Below are 21,048 nucleotides of genomic sequence, written 5' to 3' on the forward strand. Positions count from 1 at the left end.
AATTGACCTTGGACTGACTTGGGTGATAAAGAAAATTTCATGGTTTTCTTTGGTATCAAGCAAACTGCATGGTGTATCGAAAATTTAAAAAGCAGTTGACACCTCTCTGTTGACAGATTTATGTAAACCTTTTCTATAACATACTGAATACAGAAATATGTAGCTAAAATTAAAGAAGCTCTTGAAATATGTGTATTATGGTATAGAGATAAACAAATTTATGACATAATCATTTATATCATCTGAAAATTCAACATCAACAACTGTTTAGTGTACGATCATTTCCAAGATGAAATGTACTTTATTGATACCAATTTCCTTCATCAGCGCAGAATATAGGCACCAACGTTTGAAGTCTAACAAAGCAGCAAAAATGACAGTATAGTACACCCTTAATTACACAAAATTTAATAAATGTACCAAATTTATTAAAAAACATCTTTATTCATACCATTGTTTCTGTCCATTTCAAAACGCACATTTTCTTTTGATAAATGATAAATTCAAGATATGAAAGGCCTCCTCAGTGAATTTGTTTGATCTCCAATCAAATTAAACCCGGAAAAGTCAAAACCATTTAATTTGAAAATCATTCTCTTTAATTCACTTATTTGTCCTTTTTTTCAAATAAAAAAAAAAAAAAAATCTTTGCTGCTGCTTCTTTATTATAGGTAAATTTGGAAAAATAATATTTAAAATATTATATATAGATGTACACAATGTTGTTTTGTTCAAATATGAACATCTAAAAGAAAGGACAGACTTTTTACCTGGAGAAATTTTAGCTTTTAATAGCTGCAGATTGAAACATCATGTCAGTGTTGTGATGTTTATATATATATGTATATATATATATATATATATATATATATAGGGTGACCCCCAAAAAAACAAAAGCTAAATAGAGGCCATCTAGAACATATGCTGTAGAACGGAGAAAAAAAGGCTAAAGACCCTAGTCTTTTAATCTGATGTTTTGAATATAATAAACTAGTTATGACCAAAGTTTCATTTCATTCGGACAAAACATTAAGAAACGGGGCCTAATTAGAGGTGCGGCCCGTTTTTTTTGGTCACCCTCTGTGTGTGTGTGTGTGTGTGTGTGTGTGTGTATAAAGAACCCCGGGATACAGCATTAAAAATTAATAACAAAATACAGTACAATATATAATACACATGTATATAATCAAATAACATTATAAATAGCACCTTAAGGCAGGGCAAATACTGTAACCAGGGGCCTGGAAAACATTGTAACCAGAAAAAAAACGTATCCTAGGGCCACTGTATCGTAGGGTTCTTATATATATTTTATTATTATTATTAAATACCTACAGACACTAGTGTTTCATCCTTTCGGGAATCTTCAGTGCAGGGTGTCACAATTAACACCAGTTGATAGATTCGAACCCGACAGACTCCAATACTAACTTTTTACTGCTCTTTTTGTCTTGTGTTTACACAAAAGAATGCACAATATTTAAAAATTTGAAATATTGATGATAATGGTAATAATGACAATAAGAATGACAACAGCAATAATAAAGAATAATGATGATAAATAATAATAACAGTGATATTAATGATAACAATAAATGATAATAAATAACAACACTAACAATAAATAATAATAACAATATTAATAATAATAATTGTTGTTTATTTGATCTGTTAAGCTTGCTTTAAGACATCTGCAAAATGGAATGTAAAATCTTAACGTTTGCAATTTCAATCAAAACTGTTGTTATTGTTCCCGTTTATTATTCATATATTATTGTAGTAATCGTGTTTAATCAACAACTTAATAGATTAATTGTCTTCAGACTGTTGACATTACAATTGCTAGTTTTATTTTCACAAAATCTTGACAGAGTTGCCTTCATCGTGTTCTTCAAGTGTATTTATTAACCTCAGCTGCAGTTATGTTTATCCCATATTCAAACGTTATCTTTTATTGCATCGATTTTGTATGCTTATTTGAATCTTATGAATAATGTTTTTTTAAAAAGTTTTTTGAACAGTCATGCATAGCATGATTTTTGCAATTGCATGGCGAACCATATTAACATTCTTATAAATCTTTTTTTTTTTTTTTTTTTTAAATCAGATTCGCCCCTAACAAGGCATATCGCCACTTGGACGTAAGGGATCATGCCTAGGAATGATTAACAAGATGTTGGTTTACATTACATTTAAACTTCTGCAGGTAGTAGGAAGGGAATTCCAAAGTCTAGCTGTTCGAGGAAAGAAACTATTAGAATAGAAAGCTTTCTGGTATTTAGGGACCTCAACATTGAAGGTGTGAGATTTTATTGTTAAGTGGGTTTGTTGGGGATATATACGTCGAGGGGGCACAAGTGCAATGAGTTCATCAGAGCACATTCCATTAAAATATTTGTAAAACAGGCACAACTGCAACATTGTGGCGATGGGACAGGGGTTGGAGCTTAGTTAACAAAGCAGGACGTATTTGATTGAAAACTCTTTTTTGGATCCTATCCAAGAGGGAGAGGCTAGTGGTAGATGCACCAGCCCAGATATGGCAATAATACTCCATGCATGGGTGAATGGTGGCTTTGTAAAGGTACAGGATACTCTCTGGTATGAGTAGTCTTCTAGCTTGATAGAAGGAACCCACCTTCTTTGCAGCAGCTTTCGCAACCTCCTCAATGTATTTGTTCCAGTTCATATTGCTCGCAAATGTTAGGCCAAGGAGTTTGAAGGAATTCTCAGGTAAGCTGTAATTAGTTATGGGTATAGGCGATAGGAGAGATGTCTTGTAATTGTTAAAGGAGAGCAATTTAGTCTTACTAGCATTAAATGTTGCCATCCATTTACGGCCCCATTCCACTACGGTCTGGAGATCATTTTCTAACGATTCTGCCATTGTCTTGGATTTGTGCATATCTGTTCTTCCCTCATGCATGTTATAGAGCATTATATCGTCAGCAAATATACCCATCTTAGACACAATATTTTCAGGGAGGTCGTTTATGAATATCAGGAATAATAGTAGTTCAAGGATCAACCCCTCCCACATTAATGTTATTAATGAATGAAAATATTGAGTATTTTACTTTAAAGTTTTTCTCTATTCCAAATAAATAAGCATAGGATTGGAAATTGATTCCCGTCTAACATTAGGAAGAAATTGTGTATCTGTTGCGTTTAGATTTATAATTTGCTATCTTGTACACAATATACAAATGATTCACAATATTTGTACAGGATGACTTATACAAATAGTGACACTCATGTAATCGTTAATAAAATTTGAAAATTCCTTACTGCAATCCATCCATATATGCTACAAATAAAATTTAGTCTATGCGTGACTTGTCCACCAAGTTTCAGTCATTAATGTCCAACAGTCTTTGTTTTTAGGCATGCAATGATATATGAGGGCACTTTAGAAATCGTCTCATGAGAAGATGTGTGATTCTGAATGAGCTTCACACTCACTGCATCATACCCTCCTCATTTTTTTCTTCTATAGGTTTATCTCAGAAGTTATTGTCTATCAAAACAATCCTCAAATTATTCCTGAACTGATCAGGGTGATCACATCTCTAATCAGTGCACTGCCAAGATAGGAGTGTGCCAGAGTTATTGATAATTTTTCATGCCATATGAAGGTGTGCATATAATTGGACAGCAATAAAACAGACTGTTGGACATTCATGAATAAAACTTGGTGGACAAGTCAGGCATAGAGTGAGGTTTATTTGTATCAAATATGAATAATTGAATTACAGAAATGATTGAATTTCATAGGTGACATTTCTTTTTATGGTGATCGGGTTGACTTGAATTTAAATATTAAAAAAAAAAAAAAAAAGAAGAAACAAAAAAAAATGCAAACGTCACAATGGATGAAAAACACAATGGAAAAAAGCTGATGGGCACAGCATCTGGGACCTAGTCAGAAAATAAATAGGTCCTATGAGGGCGATAATCTAAAGAAAAACTTATCTTCCAAATTCATTAATAAATGATTTTCATTGTCTGTTTAAAGTTTTTAAAAATTTTCTTTCTTTTCTTTCTTAGGTAAGACCCTTCCATTTCCAGAAGAATATACACATCCAGGTAAGACCTTTTTTTGGATTCTTACCTTTTTTTAACTACATTTCAATACATGATTATTGAATACCTTTTTTAAAATACATTTCACAAGTTGATTATTAAATACCTTTTAATGCATTTCAATAGATGATTATAAATGACCCTTTTTAAAATACATTTCAAAAGATGATTATTAAATACGTTTTTTTAATGCATTTCAATAAATTATTATTAAATACCTTTTTAATATGTTTCAATAGATGATTAAATGTCTTTTTCTAATATGTTTCAATAAATTATTATTAAATAATTTTTCCTCCTATGTTTCAACAGATAATTATTAAATGTCTTTTTCCCACATAATTCTATAAGTATACTATCTTGCTTTGGTGGCTTGCTATCGTTTTGCGAAATTTACTACATCAAAACTACTACTGAAAACATTCATTCATATCTTATCACAATAGAAATTAACCCATCGCATGGCGGTGCTGTTTGCCTCCTTAAGGTCTTGGTTTGAGCAATGAGGACCCAATCGACAGTTTTCCCCAAGGTGGTGTATCGTTTGTACCTCTCCACATGGACATAAAGGTGAGGTGTCTAGGCCCTACTTGTGGAGATTGTCTTTTGTTTTGCCTACTTTGGCTCTGGCTCTATTTAGAGTCACCCAGTTTTTTCTACCAAGGTTTGAACCCTGGGGGAGTGTTTCTTTTGGGTCTGATAGGGCTTCATTTTTATTCCTGCTTTTATAGTCTCACCATCGCTCCATCCTATAGGAGGCAGCTTGCCTGGGATCGATTTCTTCTATATTGATGAAGCTACTGCGAGATTTTAGTCTTTGTCTCACTGATTGGTGGCCAAACAGTGAGTGCCTGTGATCGTTAAACTGTTTGTACCATTCTATTCTGAGATGTGGTGGTGAAATACCAGTTAGGCAGTATAGAGCTGGCAAGGGAGTTGGCCTTAGGGCACCAGTTATGGTCCGGCATGCCTTGTTCAGCTCTACATCAATTTTATGGGCATGGTATGATCTTGCCCATACTGGGGCACAATACTCCGCTGTGGAATGGCACAGTGCGAGAGCTGTTTGCCTCAGTGTTTTGGGGTCGGCACCCCAATTGCTGGTGGCAAGTTTACTGAGAAGGCTGTTCGTGATGTTAGTCTCTGATTTGCTTGGTGATTATTAAGATGAAAGGCGCAAACCTGGGTCTTGTTTGGGTTTGCATTTAAGTACCACTTTTTGTAGTACCTAGAGAGAGTGGCTAGGGCATCAGAGAGTCTTTCTTCTATGATGTCAAAACTATTTGTCTGGGTGGCGATGCATAGGTCATCGGTATATATATATATCTTTGAATATTTGGGTATTGTGATTGGTCGTTAGTGTAGATATTGAATAGGGTTGGAACCAAAACTGAACCTTGTGGGAGGCCATTGTTTTTTCCATCCATCTCAACATGGAAATGTTGATTACTAAGTAGACATTCAGTTATGCTCACCAATGCTGAGTTTTGTATCATTTGGGCTACTTTTAGTATGAGTTCCCTGTGGTTGACAGTGTCATAGGCTGCTGTAAGGTCTACGAACACAGTGCTTGTTATTTTTTTGGTCTCAAATCCATCCTCAATGAATTGGATCAGGTTTAAAATCTGGCTACAACATGATCGACCTGGTCTAAATCCAGCTTGGGAATTCGGATAAAATTTTGAATGGAACCCTTTATTTACTTCATGGGAGTAGCATGCTCTCGTTCCATCAGCCCTGGACCTGTGATGCAGTGGTTAGAGTAATTGAAAAAAGTCAATCGTAAAAGTGATATTCTCCTGAAGGTTGAAGGTTCAATTCTCAGTGTGGGCAACCAAAAAATGCAATTGCCAATTACTTAGGACTTCTGTTCAGTTATGCCTGGCAGAATGAGAGCATGTTACCCCTGTGAAGTAAATAAAGGGTTCCGTTCAAAATTCCATGCAAATTCCAGAGTTCGACAGAAACATTCTCGAGTTTGTCAAGATACAACTGAAGAAATTCTGAGGTTACATCAACCAAAACGTTGTGAAAATGACACTTAAGATGAGAACAATAGTCCGATGAATCCAAATAATATGAATAATCAATCCTCATCTCAAAAATGCAGAAACATAATAACATTACTTATATTCCTTTATATACAAGAGTTATTCCAAGAGTAAAGCCTCCTATTTTTTCAACACAAAAAGGTTGAAGAGCTATGAAGACAGGAGTGATAGCATTAAAATGAGTAACTTTTTGTGCTTCAGAATTTATTTTTCAATATAATCACCAGTTCTCAATGCACTTTTGCTAGAAATTCAATGATGCATCTCTGCTTCTCACACATATCTATAACGAGTTGCTTTCTTAGCGTCTCACACCATCAATATCTTCAACAGAGAGATGAAACTTTAAGATTATGAATGCATTAGTGATCATAACAATGCAATTTACAATCCTCTCTGAGTTGTTCAGGCGAAAAAAAATAGAGGAGGCATTACTTTTGGAACATCCTGCATAGTATGGATGCATGTCTATATAAAATGCTTTATTTTCTTCCTGTTGCTATAATGTACCGTTTATAAATTTGTTATATTAATGTTGGCATAGTTCTTAGTGCTTTTCAAAGACGCTATTGTCGTCAAAATATCCAAAGCCATACATATATGCAATTCCGATTCTTTTAAAAATCTTTAAATATTTAAGTATAAAGTTGGTATTTTTACACCATTTCTGTAAAATACATGGTTAATGTGCAGATATTTTTTTCAAACGTAAAATTACACATGTGGAAGATAGGTTTTGCACTTTAGTTTTACTGATATTTTAAAATCAATAAATATTTATCATTTTATCATTATTACCGGCAGCGGAAGATTTTGTTTCAAACAAAATCGAAAAAAAGAAAAAAAAAGACAAAGTAATCATTTTTGGCATCGGAAAATGAGCACAATTTTTCCGATCCCAATACCAATTCCGATTAATCATCTCTACATTAATATATATACTGTAAATTTACATTCCAATTACCAGAAAAAGTCAATCCGCAATCATGATTTTTATTTTTTTATTTATTTATTTGAATAAATGAGTAAAGTTTTATATTTACTTTTTTATAAGTGTCTTATATGTGTTTCATTGCACATGTAGCTGATGCTGCCATCACACAGATCATTGACAAATAAATATTATAGACAGTCATACACTCAGGGATCCACAAAGTCTGGCTACATAATGTAGCCAGACTTTGTGGAAGCATCCTCTAGACTATGTAGCCAGACTTTGTGGGCACCCTGTATGTATATATATATATATATATATATATATATATATATATATATATATATATATAATTATGCTAAATTATAACAATGTTAGTGTAGATGTTATTTATTGTATTTTACATGTTAATTTTCTTGTAAATAAATTTGATTCCTTTTTTTTGCTTTTGATCAGTATTTACTTTTGTTGGTCACTAAACTTTGTGTCAAGTATAATGAAATATTAGCTGATAGAAAGTTAACATTAAAAAAATTGTTGTTTTGTGAACAAAAACCGCAACCAATTCTATGTCTTCTTTTTCTTTCATTGTCCAAGCCGTTTTTGTTTTGTATTTCTAAATAAGTGATTTTTATCGGTTTTGGCCTGTTTATGTTTTTGCTCATAATGTATTCTATCAGTACGGGTTTAATATTTCCTCTACCATCATGATTGTGTTTATTGTTTGTAATTTTATATTTGAAGCTTTTGTAAATCCTGTAAACATTCTCATTCTACCTCAACACAAATTTCACTTTTTTATGCTTTTCTGGTGAGTTTACAACATGCATATCTATTAATGATTCTTTCTAAGCAAATTCTATAAAATAATAAGTAAAAAAAAAAAATTGTTTTTTTTGATCAGTCAAAAGATATAACTATTCATTCTTTATTTCTAATAAATCTGGTATTATCAAAGTAGTCAATATCACCTCCTCCTAGCTGTTAACAAGCATATCTAGTTGTATTATTTGGATTCATTGGACTACTGTTCTCATCTTGAGTATGATTTTCACAACATTTAACCTCCGACCTTCTTCAGGTGTATCTTGTCGAATTCGGGAATGTTTCTGTTGAATATGGGAATTTTTAGGGAATTTTGAGCAGACCCCTTTATTTACTTCACCGGGGTAGCATACTCTTCTGTCAGCCATGACTTGCATATAGATCCTAAGTAATTGGCGATTATATTTTTTGGTCGCCCACACTGAGGATGGCTGACAGAACAAGAGCAAGCTACCTCCATGAAGAAAATAAAGGGTTTCCCTCGGAATTCCATCCAAATTCTCGAGACAGAAACATTCCCGAGTTCAACGAGATATACCTAAAGGTCGGAGATTACATCGACTGAAACATTGTAAAAATCACACTCAAGATGAGAACAGTAGTCCGATGAATCCAAATCCTCATCTCAAAAGTTCAGAAACGTCAAGCCCATCTAGTGTTATAAAAAATGATGAGTTTTAATGCAAAACACGATGAATATCATTGTTTTAACTTGAGATATTAAGCAATAGAAAGTCAAAGATATTGATTCTATACATAAACTAAAACTTATTTTAATTGAAAACAAAAGACAATTATTATGCTTGTATAATATTATGTAAAAGATAATTTTAGACTATGTAAGTTGCATAACATTTCATTGCTGAGTTCCACTCAAAAAAAAAACAAATGGCTGCCTCCATCTGTTCTATCTATAACCATAAGGGTCAGATAACTCCCTAAGTACTTCCTGTATCCAGTTCAGATAACTCCCTGAATACTTCCTGTCTCCGATTCAGCTAACTTGCTGACTACTTCCTGTATCAGGGGCTGCTAATTTGCTGACTACTTGCTGTATCAGGGGCTGCTAATTTGCTGACTACTTGCTGTATCAGGGGCAGCTAACTCGCTGACTACTTCCTGTATCAGGGGCAGCTAACTCGCTGACTACTTCCTGTATCAGGGCAGATAACAATCTTTATGAAAGGCAGATAACTTTTACTTAGTGATGAAATGTAACGCTTTTTTTACTGATAGTTTTCTAATTTTCAAAATGGCATTTATTACATTCAGTTTTCATAGTCTTCAAGTATTTCAGGGTGGAAGCATTGGGTAGAAATTGTTTATAGAGAAGTGTAATACTCTTTGCGAGATCACTATAAAGTATAAGGAATAAGTTACATAAACTAATCGATAACCTTACATTATTCATTTTGGTAACAGTTCTAATTGCACTTATGACAATTATGATTTTACCAATCACAAAACATTTTAAAGGTATGATGTTTTATTCACTGTGATGGTAGTTGTGTTATTGGCAATACAATAATGTACTTAGCTGCAATTTATTTTAAATAGTACTTAGTCTGGCCCAAACCTTTGTTAATATGAAACATTTTAAATAATCAACTAAAAATAAAAATTCAGTCAGGAGGATAACTCATTTTTTTTGTCTACTTCAAATTTTAAACTGTGCAAACAAATAAAAATAAAAGACTAAAATGACTTTACTGTGTCCTGAGCAATGTCAGGTAGTTACCACTAGTAATAATCAAATGAAAAAAAGGAGAAAGGTAGTTTGTTTGAAGCATTGCTTATAAACAAATATGTTAGTGTATAAGAAGGCTGTTAGCAATGTAGGATACTAGAGTGTTGACGTGATGTATGAACAAAATCAGACAAACGAAAGTTGGTCAATTAAGATTGTAAATATATTTTTCAACATCTTTCACATATATAAATCAATGAATATGGACTTGCTGTTTAATCTTGTTTGTTTCATTTTTAAAAATTTTCCTTCTGTCGAAGTTCTCAGAAACTAATGGGCCCCTGGCCTGGGGCTAACACTCAAACTCTATATGAGATACATAAGTATCCATTGAAGTTCTTTATCTCTCAAACACTGAAAATTGAGTACATAATTTTCGTCTCCCCAATCGAGCATTTTCATATGTTATAGTACCTTTTGTTTTTGGTCTGGATTCGAGGGTAAGAATTTATTTAGTCTGGTGGAGTATCTAGCTTCATGTTGATACTTGAGGTAACATCACTTGGAGAAAGTGTACCATTCCTTGTAAAAGCTAGTGTGGGTGAGCCAAACTGAGGAGATCTTATTTGGGCTGTGAATATTATTTGATTTTGAATAAATTAGACAGGGTTTACTTCTAGGGCAAAGTATCATCATGTCTTTACAGAGACACCTTTGACACTCGAGTAGGCATTCAAGAAAAAACAAACCAAAAGAATGTTGTGAAAGCAAAACAAAAAAAATGCTGTGTCCACTTAAAAATTTAATGTGTATTTATCAGTTTGTTAATGGAAATTGGTCCAGGCAAGGCATAAAATCACTTGATGTACGGAACTAAAAAAAAAAAATACTTACATCAAGATCAAAAAGTAGCCAACGATAAGTGTTGGATAAATTCCAGTCCAGAAAACATCAATTCTTTCCCTTTTGTCAGAAACATAACTCATGGAATGTGAGAACTAAAACAGAAAATAAAGGAAGTGAGAGTTACGAAGATGCCAAAAGTAAAGCCATGCAGACACAAGATCTTTTCTGATCGATACAGAGATATTTTAATAAATATGACGCATCTCTGCTTTTGATTTCTTAGAATCTCACACTGTCAATATCTGCAACAGAGAGATGAAACTTTCAAATCATAGAATGCATAAATTCAGTCATCATAGCAACGCAATTTGTAATCTCTGATCCATTTGAATTGAATAAAAAAAAAAAATAGAAGGAATTACTTTTGGAACAACCCTCGTTGTTCATATATTATTCATATATTATATACAAGGTGTCTATAAAGTTTGTTTTTTTTAACAATTTAAAAAGTTTGGTATAAAGAATGTAGTTGAGATATTTGAACTACATTTGTTTTTTTAATTAATGTTTATTAAATTAAAAAAAAATTTTTTTTAACTGATCTAATATATCTCTGTATTGGCACCATTTGTTAATATTAATAAAAACTTTAATAAACACTGATTAAAACAAACAACAAAAAAATGTGGTCCAGATATCTGATCAAATCTGTTTCTAATAAGTTTTTCTTTTTATTATAAAGAGAGTGTATGGACACTTTGTATATTAGAAAAAAAAAAAAAAAACAGGTCCTCTCATTTCATTTGTATACCAGAAACAGCACAAATTTTTTGGTCCCCTGACAAAGAACGGGTTGGACCTAGTGATTCACTTCTGTTTGTTTGCATTTTACTCAATAACCACGCCTAGGATTTTTTAAAAATTTTGTACAAATATTAGTCATGATAAAAGTAAATTTTTCCCAGAAAGGATTTCTCAAGATAACTCTAGTTGCCCCCCTTAGGAGGCATTATAGTGGTAAAATTGACCCCAAATTGTTCATCCGTTTATTTGTTCACACTTTTCTCAATAACCATGCCTTGAATTTTTTAAAATTTTGCACAAACATTAGTCATGGTGAAAGTAAATTTTTCACTCGTTGAGGGGGACCCTGCATGCTCAGCTTGTTTTCTCTCAAATTGAAACTAATCTGTATAGTGCTATAGCTATCAACCATATCAAAGGAAACATAATGGGAAAATCTTTCAGATTTTAATAAAATTGAATTTTATCAACACTTGTACTATAAGAAAGCAAAGATCAAACACAAATATTATCGATGCCTCCATTCTATCTTGAAAGATAATGGATATCCCCTGTAAGGGTAGCTGCACATGTAATTGTGAGGCAAGGATTGCACAATCTCTAACCACCTCTCTGCTGAAGCGGCACTACTTGAGTCCAGTGGCAAGGAGAAGTTCAGGATGACTAGAAACAATGCGGAGAACATAGCACTTGGAATTCCCAAATGGTCACCCATTTTAGTATTGACCAGGCTCAATGTGGCTTAACTTTGGTGATCTAATAGTAACTGGTGTGTCAACATGATTAGGCTGTATACACATCTATATTTAGGTCTATATGTCTAGAAAAGTAAGAAAATGTATGTGTGTAAGGACACTTTTCAAACTATGGTGTTTATACAAAGTAATAAAGCCTTTCATTTTAAACAGCAATACTTAAAGAGACTGGTCACCCTCAAATGAAAGGAAAACTACTCGTACGTCAGAATTTTATTTTTAGATCAATTTGATATATATATATATATATATATATAATTTTCTTTTTCAAAAGCAAAAAAGAAGAAAGAAAAAAAAAAACGATTTGATTTGGAAATCTTAAGTCGGACGATCCCTAGTATGTTTGTGGTATTATGGTGAATGAGAACTCTAGCTAGGAATAGTGTAGACCAATCAAAGGTACAGTGACAAGGATGACTGTAGACCTTTTCCCAATTTTTTGATTGACCTTGTTCTTAATTTTGCTTTGTTAAGTTTCTTTGGCAACATAAAATATATAAATCACTTTGATATTTTATTTAGTGTAAACAAGACACTCCATTCCAAAATAAGTCCTGGGAGACATATTTACCAGAAAGAACAGTTGGAAATAAGTCATACACCATCCACTATGACTATGCAATTCCTACAGATATTAAACCTGACATAGTGATACAGGACAAGTAAAGGAAAGTAGCAACCCTAGTATAAGTTAGTGTCCCCAATGATGCTGGTTTAAAGAGAGCTGAGAGGTGAAAAGATAGTGAAATGCCAAGGTCTTATGTACGACATGAAAAGAAACTGGAATCTTAGGAAGATTTTTATTTTGCCAATAATTATAGGAGCAACTAGACTAATTAAAAAATTTAAAAAACTATCTGGCAAATATACTCTGTGAATCAAGTGCAAAGGAGATTCAAACAATTGCATTTGAAGGGACAGTTAGAATCTTAAAAATATTTCTTGTTTGAAATGTATGAGATAGCGGGTGAATGTCTGGCATCCAGTAGGATGCCCCATCCATTCCCAGCTGGAGCAAAATGAGAAGAAAATTAAAAAAAGAGAAATCATAGAAAATTAATGTATAAAAAAAAAATAAAAACAAATAAAAAGTATTTGCTAGTTTAAAGTTAAATTTTATGGGTTTTTTTTTTTTTCTGATTTTAAACTTGATGTGAGATTTTTAATTTGTTTTTACGAGTTTTCTTACGATCATAAATTGTAATTACTGGAGAGCTGAAACGCTGTTTGATAATTTCCTAGTTTACAACTGTCCTCATGTGTTATTGGCATTAGAAAAATCATGACTCATTGGTATGTTATGCCTTGCTCTGATTTAAAAATGATTAATCTTTTTCCAATTAAATGAATTTTTCTTTGTTGTTGTCTGCTGTTTAGATATGACCCCCACCCTTCTCCAATAAAAGCTTGCCTGAAGAAGTGGGTTAAAGAATTAAAATGGAGATTCGATATTTTATACTTCATAAATCTTTAATGATGGTCACTGTTCTGATAATTGTGAAAAATTATTTAAATGAATCATAATTTTTAAATAAGATAACAATTGAGTCAAAAACTGATCAACTCTGCACTGAAATAGTTGCATAATTCAATGAAACATGGAATAATAACTAACCATTCCTTAGAAGACAAACTACTAAACAATAAAAAATGAAACTGAACTGGAAATCAGAGTATAAAGTAAAAAAATTTTTTTTTTTATTAAATCAATACCAAAAACTAAAATCATCATACTACCCATGCTTTTTTTTTAGAGACAGTGAAATTTGAACTGACAACTATTTTCTTTAACTGCAGATTTAGCAACTATCAGTTATTTTGAGTTCAGCAGTTCATCATGTGGTTTCAGCAAGATGAAACCACTTTTTTTCTTCTTCTTTTTTTTTAAATTGCATTTTCACCCTAAACAAGGAACAATGCCACTTTTATGTAGGGTCTACTATCTGGGACATAATTGCAGGGATACTATGTGGGGGGGGGGGGGTTGAGCAACAAGATGTCTTTACATTACACTAGAACTTCTGCATGTCAATACAGTCAGGGAAGCAGGAACCCAGAAGGGAATTCCAAAGTCTAGCAATTCTGGGTGGAAAAAATTATTAGAGTAGAAGGTTTTCTGGCATAGGGGGATCTCTACCGTGTAGGGGTGGGATTTTGCTGCTTGTCAGGTTTATCGGGGGTATTTATTGTGAAGGGGGTACAAGAGCTTGTAGTTCGTTAGTTAAATACTTGTAAAACAGGCAAAGCAATGCAATATTTCACCGATGGAAGAGAGCCTGAAGCCTAGCTGACAGTTCAGGACCTATTAGGTTAGAGACACTCTTTTGAACCCTGTCCAGTAGTGAGAGACTAGTAGCATATGCACCAGCCCCAGTGTGACAATAGTACTCTATACATGGGTGAATGGTAGCCTTATAGAGGTACAGGATACTTTCAAGTGTCAGGAACTTTCTAGCACAGTAGAGAGAGCCTCCCTTCCTTGCAGCAGCCTTGGCAATGCCCTCAATGTATTTGTTCCAACTAATATTCCCTGTGAACATTAGGCTGACCAGCTTGAACGAAATACTTTCAGGTAATGTATCATTAGCCATAGGTATTGGTGATTGAGAAGATTTCTTGTAGTTAATAAAGGAAACAAGCTTAGTCTTGGCAGCATTGAATTTTACCATCAATTTATGTCTTACTCTAGCATTTCTGCCATGGCCTTAGATATGTGTTCATTCGTTTTCCCCACGTACCTGTTATAGAACGTGGTGTCATCAGCAAATATATCCATCTCAGAGACAATTTTATCAAGGAGGTCATTTATGAATATCAGGAATAATAAAGGTTCAAGGATCGACCCCTAAGGTACACCTGCATTTATATCATATTGTTTTGATGTAGCATCATCAAGAACAACCTGGATTCTTCTCTTATTTAAGAAGGATTTAATTATGTTAAGTATTCATCCAGTAATACCGTCTGATCTAATTTTCCTGAGACCATTGTGCAGTACCCAGTCAAAAGCCTTAGATATATTTAGGCCTACTGCTCTACCTTCCCCTGCTGTATCCAGTGCATGGTATATATGTTCAGAGATTACAGTTAGGATATCTGCAGTAGAACGGGCTTACCTAAATCCATATTGTTGGTTACACAAAAGTTTAGCGGCTGTAAGGTGGTGGACTAGAGCTTGATTAATCATGGACTCAAATATTTTGGCGAAAAGAGGGAGAAGGTTATTGGGAGTGATAATTTAATGGGTCAGTTCTTTTGCTAGAATTCTTGTAAACTGGTATCACAGAAGCAGTTTTCTAGCAGGCATGGAAGCAAGATTCGTTCAGGCATTTGTTGAAAAGTTTAGAGAGAACTTTTTTTTTAATAGTGCAGCTGGGATGAGATCAGGTCCACATGCTTTTGAGGGGTCTAGGTTTTTTATGATACCATGTACCTGAGAAGGAGTGATTTTCAAATCATCTAGTATGGCTTCTGTCCGCAAAGAAAAATTATGGAGGGAGTGGTTTGCTGGGTCCTATGTAGAGTTTGAGGCAAACAGACAGGCAAGCATGTAAGCTTTCTCGGTTGCCGTGCAAACAACCTCATGATTATGGAATATTGGATTAAATGAAAGGTTCTTTTTGAAATTCCATGCAGATTCGTGAGTTCAACAGAAATATTCCAGAATTCGACAAGATACGCCTGAAGAAGGTCAGAGGTTACATCAACCAAAATGTTTCCTCACTCTCTATTTGTGCCCAAAATCAAACAGAAATTCCATGAGCAGAATTTCTTTCCTAGAACTGCCCATTTGTGGAACACAATACCACATATCTACTTTCCAGCTGACTATAACATGATCATTTTCAAATCTAATATGAATAAATTCCTATTGAGTCATCCATTTAGATAATCTAGCCATACACGACTGATCTTATCTCACTATCTACCTACCATTTAACTCTTATCCTTCAGTGGTCTCTGCGCCTGGATAAGTGGTGACTCACCAAGCAAATCAAAAAAATGTAAATTTCAAAGAAATCATTGTTTTATCTTATTTAGATGAGAAAGGTTAGTGAAGTTTTCCTGATGGTAAGCAAAATTTTGGATGCCAAAACAGCCTTTTACTTTAATTCTTTCCCTAAATATTTAAAATTAGTTATATGAAAAGATTTAAGGACCCCCCCCCCAAAAAAAAAGAAAACACATCTTAAGCATTAATTTAAAAAAATTATATTTTTTAAACTGTATTTTTCAAAGCATGGTTAAATTCATAATTAAACGTTACACACTTTTTTTTTTTTTTTTAGTACAGCATCTTAATAGATTAGTAATGCATCATCTATTCAAAAGTTATGCAATTCTGTTTTCATGAGTTTTAATGTAAAAAAATAATCTTATTTTCCTTTTGCAAATTATGTTAAACACCTTTTTTGATGCACTTTTTTTTCTCTTATGAGTCTTTATAAAAGTCGAGGTCCCATTTAAGTGAACTCTTTTGAAAATCAAGAAAATGTTTTGTTCGTAATAAACACAAAAATCTAACATTTTGCTGTTAGTAATCTATAATATAAAGCTGAACGTCTTTGTGTGTGTCTGGTCACGAATAGGCATATGGTTGACTATTATAGAAAAACTGATCACATATAATGATAGAAGATGTATCGAGACACAGGAATGGGTATGTTTAATCTGGCATAATGATGATTCATTAAAATTGTGGGGTCTGCGTACACGCCTGGTCCACAAAGTATAGAAATAAAAAATTAAAAAATTTAAAAAAAAACGTTTACAAGTGTTTTTGATATAGATGTACATAATAATACTTTGATAAGTATGTTTTAACTTAAATAGGGATGGTATAATAAAATTGTGGGGTTTGCGTTCACGCCTGACCTCCATAGAATGGAAATAAGCACAAACTTTAATAAAGACTTTTCATATCTATCTGCGTAAGTATACTTTGATATGTTTCAGTTTGAAGAAATATGGTATAATAAAATTATGGGGGTATTCGTTCGCGCCTGACCTCCATAGAATGGAAATATGTCACAAAGTTTAACAAGGTTTTTCATATAGATGCACGGAATATTGTGAAAAGTGTTTCAGTGTGAACAGGTTTGGTATAATAAATTATGGGGTTTATCTATTTTATTTTTACTTTCATCATATTTTGCTTTGGTTTTGATAACCCTAAATTCGAAGCTATCTCTTTACAACCCTTCCTTTTCATAACCTATCATACTTTAATAAATCAGTCCATTTTCTGTAGGCTGTTTTTGAACCCAGTCAACGACGGGTACTTTTGCTATATATATATATATATATATATATATATATATATTTTCAACCATTCATTAATTTTACTGATTTTTAAAAATATATTTTCATTTTTGGAAAAATCTTAAAGGTTTATTACATTTAGTTCAATGTATCACAAATGGATCGTTTTTCTTTCTTTTGAAGCAACGTTATTCAAGTCTTTTCATGTAGTTTAATATTTTTTTTCCATTTTTCTCATACCATTTTTCATAATCAATGGCATAAATGGTTTTAGTGAAAAGAGAATAATTTTAAATGTTAGTTGAGACTTCAAGTTGCAGGCTGTGATGTCATTTGTAAACTAAAGACATTTATGCAGCTTTTTTCCCCCTTTTTTTCATTTTTTAAAAATTATCTAAAATATAAAATTTGAATCGTATACATGTTGCAGTTAGTAGGGATGTGAGTTCTCCATTTTATATCAGAATTACGCATTTTTTAAATTCACATAAAGCGGATTTCCACTTCAATCACTAGAGTCTCTCATAGATGTGGGTTTAAATCTGCCCCCCCCCCTTTAAAAAAAAAAACAAAACAATTCTTTCTGAAAACCGAAAATGTTGATTTTACTGAGAAGGCTAGGACTTCAAGCAATTCATGATGGGAGCAGAGGAATTAGATGACTTCTGTTTTATCAAAGAATAACTTCCTATTCCTTTCCCCAACATAAGCACTTGGCTTCTTTCTCTTAATTTTGACTTTCTTAATTGAAACTGATTGGAGTTGTTTAGGAAAAAAGTTTTTTTTTTTTCTGCATCACCTGCCTTTTCTCTCTCTCTCTCATTGGGAAATTCATCTGCATTTTTTTTAAATCATTGATTACTCATATCCCTAAATAGTTGCAATACCAATTTACAGTGTGTAAGAGATCATAAGCACAATTTGAAATTTTGTAAAAATATAGCTTTATTTAAAGAGTCAGAAAAAAAATATAGATCGATATTTGTCAATTGGAGGTTTCTCCCAGCACCCTAAGTTTCCTCAAAAAATCCCTAAGTATTTCACAAAAACAAGTGAGATCTGGTCATGTACTTTTATTTAATTTCATATACGTGATATTACCAAACGCACACAACATATTCTTGGTCATTATCATAGTAATTCACTCCATTTCGAGATCATTGTCGTGTAGTATCCAAGGCATCGTTTTAGTCTGCATCAGAGCACGCTTTGCTCAGAAGACAGTCCATGTGTGCGATGATCTGCACATTCGTGCCATATGGACACAGAGCGTCCTGTACATTGCCCCGCTTGTGCAGGTTGTCCTGTGTTTTGGCAACTTTTACTTAGGCCTGATTTCCAGGGGAGTTCAGAGTCATCCAAGATATCTTCTTTCAGTGTTGGAAGAGCCTTGTTATCATCTTTGACAAACTCATTCCAGTAATCCAGGTGGAAGGAAGCTGGTGTTGTTTGTATGAGGCCCGTGATAGTGGCGACGCTCTTGCTATATTCTTGGTTATTCTAATATTGTGTATGTTTGTATGCCTCGCTAAAACTTTTGACACATGTGACCAACATTCACAAAATTGGTATCGTTTGAAAGCTCAGTTTCTCAGCCGACAAATATAAAAAAATTGCCCAAAACATTAATTCTTTCACTGTTAACTCGGACGTTTTTTTTACAAGGAGGGGGTCACATTATGTCAACATTTTTGCAACGTCATCATATGGCTTGCAATGACTAAGCTAAATTTGAACGGTGGTGATATCATGTCACAGTGGGCGTGGTGACTAAACCATTTGCTTTTTTTCACTTCCCTTTCCTCACTTCTTTTTTCTCTTAGCGTTACAGGTTCGAGCCTGCCTACTATTTTTTTTTTTTTTTTGTGCTTGCATGGGTACTTGCTATTTACATTTTTTAAAGGGGGTTGGTTAATTTTTTTTTGTTTGAAACATTTTTTTTAGGGCTCTATTGATCAATATCCTTACCATAAAACCTCTCCACACCTGGGCAACGCTGGGTATGCCTGCTAGTTAAATAAAAATGTTACAAAGTAAAATTTATTCATTTTTTTAAGACGGGTGTAAAACATAAAATAAATATTTAAATGACAATAATTCCTTTGGAGAGGAGATTAGAGTTTCACTCTAAATAATTTATATAACCAAAACAGGATTTTTACAAAAACGGAAACAAAAAAATCTATCTCCCTCTTCTGAAAATTATTCTTGCTTAAGAAGTCAGCCATTTTAATCTATTGGTTATGAGTTAAATGAAAATTAATTGCTTTGTGACCTCTTGAAATTTTAAAGGAATTTGTAAGAATTTAAACTGCTGAAGAGGAAACTATTCCTGGCTTTAAAATTCTTAGCAAATCCTCATGGATTAAACAGCTTCGGAATATATTTATATCCTATAATTTTATAGAGATTAAAACATTACCTAAACAAAATTAGTTATGATTTTATAACAACTTGGTTTAATAATTTAATGACCAAGCGTCACTGTAATAATTGAAATTTAACTTTTAAAATCCAATTTAAAAAATAATTATTTGCTAAAAAAGAAAAAAATCCAAAATACATAGAAAAAGTGTAACACAAATGAAATAAGGGTAGCCAAGCAATTCCTGAAAGGTACAGCTAGGATGAAATGATTATTATTTTTAATTTTTTTTTTTTTTTATGATGTTTATTGAACTTGGTAGTTGGTGCACAACTGTCTGACTAGTTGATCTGAAACTAAATAGATAGAGATCAGAAGCTAGAGAGTTGGTATATAAGCAGGCTGGGATGCTCTATTTTGCTTAGATGAGCAATACCATTCTCTGGGTGCTGATTGGTTGCTAACTTATGAATGGATACTCTTTTATATAAATAGTGTTTCATTCAAACAATAGTGGTGACTTCAATGTAATAAAAAAAAAAAGAAGTTTTTCTGTCAACTGGATACTAGCTGGTGCCCTTACACTGATGTCATTTTGATTCTGCAATGTTTAATGGGATATAACATGAATATAACAGTATACCAAAATTACATATAGATTCTGTAATGAATAAAAAAAAATAGTCATTAATCTGTTAATTTTAACATTAGTCCATAATGATTAGATGGGTTTCATAATAAAAACAGTTTGCGTAGATGAAGTACTTCATGCATAATCATCACATTTCTTTCAAATGCTTAAAACATTTTATTATTTAGAATATGAGTATTTAAAAGTGAAAATATATCAACCAATCACCATGTGTCTATTAATCTATCATCTGGTCAATCGTCGTCTGTGGCTGTGAGATATAGCCAACAAGGGTGGTCAGTTAGTGAGGATTGTATGTATTTAACAATGACAGCCTCTACTGTATCTTGTGTTGTTGGTGTGTTCACCATATCCTCTGCTAACACCTCAACTAAAATTCTTTGCGATTTGTCTCATTGCAGCAGCATCTTTTGAATATTCAGACAGCTTGTTGTTTGGATGGGGATTAATTTGCAATGTAATTTTCTCTGCCTGGCTGGTAGAATTGTATGCTGATGATGTAGTTGATAATCATCAGGGGTGATTAGGCTAAACTTTCAAGTTCAAGGTGGGCAATCTTCGACGGTGGAATCATTATTGATTAACCATCTTGTGCAACATTGTTCAGCACTGCCATGCATGGGTTGCCATAATTTGAGATGTAGGATAGAAAAGAGAAGGTGGCTTAATTCGATCCAAGTGAATGTCATTGCAATAACAAATTTGAAAATATAGAAAAAAATATCCAAATTTAATTTATTCAGCAAATACATATTTCAGTTTCTTCACAACGAGTGAAACAAAC

The 21,048-nt window shown here is 33.0% G+C and overlaps 1 protein-coding gene across 11 annotated transcripts in view; it reads left to right on the plus strand.

Annotated features, from left to right (window-relative positions):
• Positions 1-21,048, plus strand: part of LOC145280100 (calcium homeostasis endoplasmic reticulum protein-like) — a 401,340-nt gene that overhangs the window by 109,686 nt on the left and 270,606 nt on the right. For 8 of the 11 annotated variants that reach the window (XM_080131828.1, XM_080131829.1, XM_080131832.1 and 5 more), the window contains one exon: positions 4,048-4,086. The exons of the other annotated variants lie outside the window; for them this stretch is intronic. In XM_080131828.1, coding sequence (XP_079987954.1) covers positions 4,048-4,086 — 39 coding nt within the window. The remainder of the gene's footprint in view (positions 1-4,047; positions 4,087-21,048) is intronic. 11 annotated transcript variants of the gene reach the window in all.

The sequence above is a fragment of the Euprymna scolopes genome, chromosome 7, assembly GCF_053919585.1.
Source record: "Euprymna scolopes isolate OS-2025 chromosome 7, ASM5391958v1, whole genome shotgun sequence".
NCBI lineage: Eukaryota > Metazoa > Mollusca > Cephalopoda > Sepiida > Sepiolidae > Euprymna > Euprymna scolopes.